General features: G+C 42.4%; 1 protein-coding gene across 1 annotated transcript; it reads left to right on the plus strand.

Annotated features, from left to right (window-relative positions):
- Window positions 1–762: 762 nt before the first annotated feature.
- On the plus strand, window positions 763–3,796 carry LOC124655057. The gene is made up of 4 exons (XM_047194024.1): window positions 763–929; window positions 1,062–1,245; window positions 2,074–2,188; window positions 3,371–3,796. Exons 1-4 carry the CDS (start codon window positions 852–854, stop codon window positions 3,519–3,521), a joined length of 528 nt encoding a protein of 175 aa, XP_047049980.1. The 5' UTR covers window positions 763–851; the 3' UTR covers window positions 3,522–3,796.
- The last annotated feature ends 546 nt before the right edge of the window (window positions 3,797–4,342 follow it).

A 4,342-nucleotide genomic window follows, 5' to 3' on the forward strand; every position in this document is an offset into this window, starting at 1 on the left:
CCCCGGTCACCGACAGTGGGCCCAAGGGAGACGAGGCGACCGGCGCGCGGACGCGAGTGGACGGCGCGTGCCGTCCAAGGCCACGCAAACCCGGCCCAGATTTGGGCCGGGTTTGCGTCGTTCCGGACGCGGCGGCCGTCCGCTTTTGCGGTGCGTCCCCGCGTTGGGCCGCGATTTTGTCCGGCTGAACCCATCTGGACGCGCGGTTGCGGGATGGGTCGCCCGGTTGGAGATGCCCTTAGCGACTTTGTCTTCTTCCTCCAACCCTCCCTGACACGCTCGTGTCCTTAAACCCTTGTCTCCTATGGTGTTCCGGTAGTTACCTCAAACTCCGGCCTCTCCTCCCCTCTACTGGTGCCTCCTACTTTGCCCTCCTTTTCCCCTAAGGGCACATGGGGGAGGCACGCCGCCGGCCGGTTACCCCAGCTCCTCTCCCCACCGAGATCTAGGTTGGAGCTCGCCAGGGTGCTCAATATTCTCCCCCCTCCAACTCGCTATAGCTTCGATCCGGTGGTTTGCGGCCGGCGTCGCCGAGACCGGCCCCGACCCCAAACGCGGTTCCCAGGCCGTACGCGGACCGTGCCCCTTCCGCCGCCGGCCTCGGCCCCTCTCGGCTGCCTCCAAAAGCATTGTGCGCTCGGGTAAGGGCTCTCTCCAATTTACAAAAAAAAAAAAACATTTCTCTTCAATTTTCTTCTTAAAGCAAGATTCTCAGTAGATAACTACTCTAGCTGTACTCATCACTTTATCAGTTCACTTTGCTATGTTCATGTTTTTTTTTTCAGAGCAATGTACCACATTACTAGCTGCTTTCTAGCTTTTCTTAGGTGTCTCCTCTCCGTTTAGTGGCTATGGTCCCGCCCGTGCACCAGCAGACTAGTATCATGCCAATCAATACACGAAAGGAGGAGTTGGAGTTGGAAGAAAAGGTAATAGTAGATGACAACACGTCTTGCATTCTTTCTTCTCCATCTTCCTTCTGAGTACAATGGTGACATTTTGGGATTTTCTATCACTTAGATCAAATCCATGTTTGAATGGTCCCAGTATTTTACTTGTAGGAACTGTTGTGCGCACCCAAAAAGCCCAAATTTACAGAGTCCGTTGTCCAACAGCAGCAGGAACCTGAAGTTCTCGCTGTTGAGAGTGAGCATAAAGGCCATGGTGATCCTTCACTAAAAGATTCTGCTTGTGTAGTGCAGAGCGATGGTGAAGCAAACGGTTGCAGTGAGGGGCTTGTTTCTGGTATCGGAGATTCTGTTCTTGCGTAATTCTGCCATGTCCTGATTCTTTTAGCCACTGCTAAATTCTGTTTGATTTCCGAAATAAAAACTAGAATCTTCATATAATATGATATGTCGTTGTATAAAATGGATGGGATAGTTTTATAGTTGTAACTCAAATTGGTGGTTGGCTTACCCAAAATATAATAGTCTATGGTGCTAAATGGAAAATTTGAGTATCAGATTGCTGCAAATATAGTAAGGAGAGATTAGGCCACCTTTTAACGTGCTTTACTGTATAACATTTGCTTAGATGCTTAGGAGAAAGTGGGATATTAGAAGAAAGCAACATGGATATGGCATGGAAACAAAGTAATGTGATTATGGTACTGAATAGATATTAATTGATTATGTAACTAGTTAGAGAGATTCTTATTTAAGTTGCAAATACTAGTTTGAACCATTGATGCATATAGATAGTATGTGCGCATGTTTTTATATCCTCTTAGATGGTGTTATGTACAATATTAACAGTCCCTTCACAAATTACCTAGTGCATGGTCTACTTTGTCATGATGATTTCTACAGGTACTAGTATATTACCTTGGGAAAATGTCATGTTCCGAATACATGAATTTCGGGTTGAAAGACAATTATAGCTTAATTAGTTCACAAATTAATGATCTGAATGTTCAGTATGTCCAAAGAGTCTCTAGGGCATCAAACGAGGGATTCATCACTTGACATGACTAGGCATTATATGCATGAAGTATTATTTCTTTTTTCCATAATCTTATTTTCGAAGTTAAATTGTTGCTTCCCAAGTTACTGATTTTGCTAAAATTCATAGGCAGTACAAATAAAGAACTACCAGCAAGGTCGCGACTGGATCAACTCTGCAGTACAATTGGCTGGAAGTGTCCAACATATGACTTTGAAGACCAGGGATTTTATCATACAAAACTGTAAGTTTTCCTGTTAACTGGTAAAACTGTAATTTGGTTTTATGTACTGTTAAGACATACAGGCCTATTATGCCCTATATTACTTCAAATGTGATATATTATCCATAATATCATAAGGAAAGACACTAGAGCTTCCTGCATAAGTTTTTCTGATAGTTACTACTTGCCATTTTATACCCACTTTGAACACTTGTGCTATTCAACCATCCAGTATGGCATGTAAAAATGATAATCCAGCTGCGATTCTAATAGGTTATGCAGCAATGTTCAAAAGATTGAGTCATGATCCTGCACACAAGATGTTTTAATGGTATAAGTTCAATGTTGATACACCCTGTAATGGCAATAATGGGATGTGATTATTGGTGGCTTGGTGCTGCCATTGAAAAGCTAGTCAGACGTATCACAGAAGTACATAATGTTGGGGAAATTTTACTGTAGTTCCATCGGTACGGGCTAGCTATGACCATGCCAACACTAAGAATAAGTGACTCAACTTTGTCTAGATACGGATGTATCTACACACTAAAGTGCGTCTAGATACATCCATATCTAGAAAAGCTGAGTCACTTATTTACGAATGGATGGAGTAACAAATCTTAACCAATATAGTTGCTGCTTGAACCTTCTCCTCTAAATTGACTATGCAAGAACAATGACAGAGAAGTGTGATTGTTTAGAAATCTGATAACAAAATTTGGTGAACTGTTAAAAGCCACTCGAGTATATTTTGTATGCTATAATTGTGAAAGCTAAATTCCTTTCATGAAATCAGTTGGTCAGATGGCGAGTACGAATACTGAAGTTGCTCTTCCCAAAGTATAATGAGTGGCGTGCTTTGAGAAGTTACGGTGAGGCGGGGTATCTGTCTCAGCATAACCACACTTGCTACAATTTGAGTTACACACAAGGCTGCAGCCTTTTTGTGTAATAATTATCATATTCTAGCTTGACATGAGCTACTTAAAAATGCATGAGTAGTATCCTTGAAGTAATACAAATGTGGCTAGTGGCTAGCATTTGTTGTTTGCGAAATTCTTTCTGGATATTACCCATGATTGTCGCTGAAAAGTCGATGTAGATGCATTACCATTTAATAAATGCATAACATGGTTGATTATATGCTTAAGATGATGGTTAGACCTAGAAATGTGCATATCTGATGTTGTAAGAACTCTGCAGGTTCAAATGCAAGGTGACTGTCCATGTGGAGACATTCTCGGACACTGTTGTGGAGTGCTACAGTGAACCCAACCCTCAGAAGGAAGCTGCCCAGGAACAAGCTTCTCAAGGGGTATTATGGTGCCTTAAGTGTCTTGGTCATGTTAAATAATTCTAGATGTGCTCCATCAAGCGAGCTGTCTGCCCTTTTGTGGTTATCTGGTCCATCATAAGAGCAGTGCTCGGACGCTCTTTATTGAATCCAAGGGTCAGGGTCAGATCAATATCATGCTGTTGTCAGCTGATGCTTATGCATGACTGAACTTGTTGCTCTGTTATGGTGTAATTATTGCTTTAGTTCTCTAGACGATTAGACCCTACATCAGTTGCAGTTCCAGTCAGCTGTAGAAACTCTCAGTACTATTAGCAATTTGTTCATGTTAGCATGTAGTAGGTATATAAGCAGGGTATGACCGACAATATTCATTCCACCATAAAGAAGCAAAATCAGTGAATGTACTAATTGCAGTTTTTATTTTCTTTCGCTCAGAAAAATTATGGGAAACAAATATATCACTTATCTGACACTCCCATTCAATATAAAATTGTGGATTATATCGTCCATTATAAGATGGCATGGAAACGGTAACCTGGTCATGTGTCGCTCGTGGTCGTTGTTGCAGTTTGCTAGGTGGCGACACATCTCCAACCATAGTAGATGCCCAAGAAATTCTGACTCCAGAAGCTGCCATGATTAGTAGAAAACAAGAAACAAATAACAAGTATATGTTCCTATCAACTACTAGGTGGTAGTGGTGGTATGCCGCTCACAAAATTGCAGACAAAAATTCTTACAAGTTCTTACCATTCAGGAGGCGGCGATCGGCAACCAACAGTATCAAGTAACTCCAAAGATTGAGCGAAGCGATCACCAGGGGTCGACACAGTGCACGTGGAGATATCTGTGGAGCTCTGGGAAGGCAAAGTATAGTG

This window comes from Lolium rigidum, chromosome 5 (genome assembly GCF_022539505.1).
Source record: "Lolium rigidum isolate FL_2022 chromosome 5, APGP_CSIRO_Lrig_0.1, whole genome shotgun sequence".
Lineage (NCBI taxonomy): Eukaryota > Viridiplantae > Streptophyta > Magnoliopsida > Poales > Poaceae > Lolium > Lolium rigidum.

Bases quoted from the DNA above. Each gene is read 5' to 3' on its own strand.
- LOC124655057 (XM_047194024.1), top strand. From the start codon at position 852: ATGGTCCCGCCCGTGCACCAGCAGACTAGTATCATGCCAATCAATACA. The intron at 930-1,061 runs GTAATAGTAGAT...TTTTACTTGTAG, and splicing joins AGTTGGAGTTGGAAGAAAAG to GAACTGTTGTGCGCACCCAA. The intron at 2,189-3,370 runs GTAAGTTTTCCT...AGAACTCTGCAG, and splicing joins GGATTTTATCATACAAAACT to GTTCAAATGCAAGGTGACTG.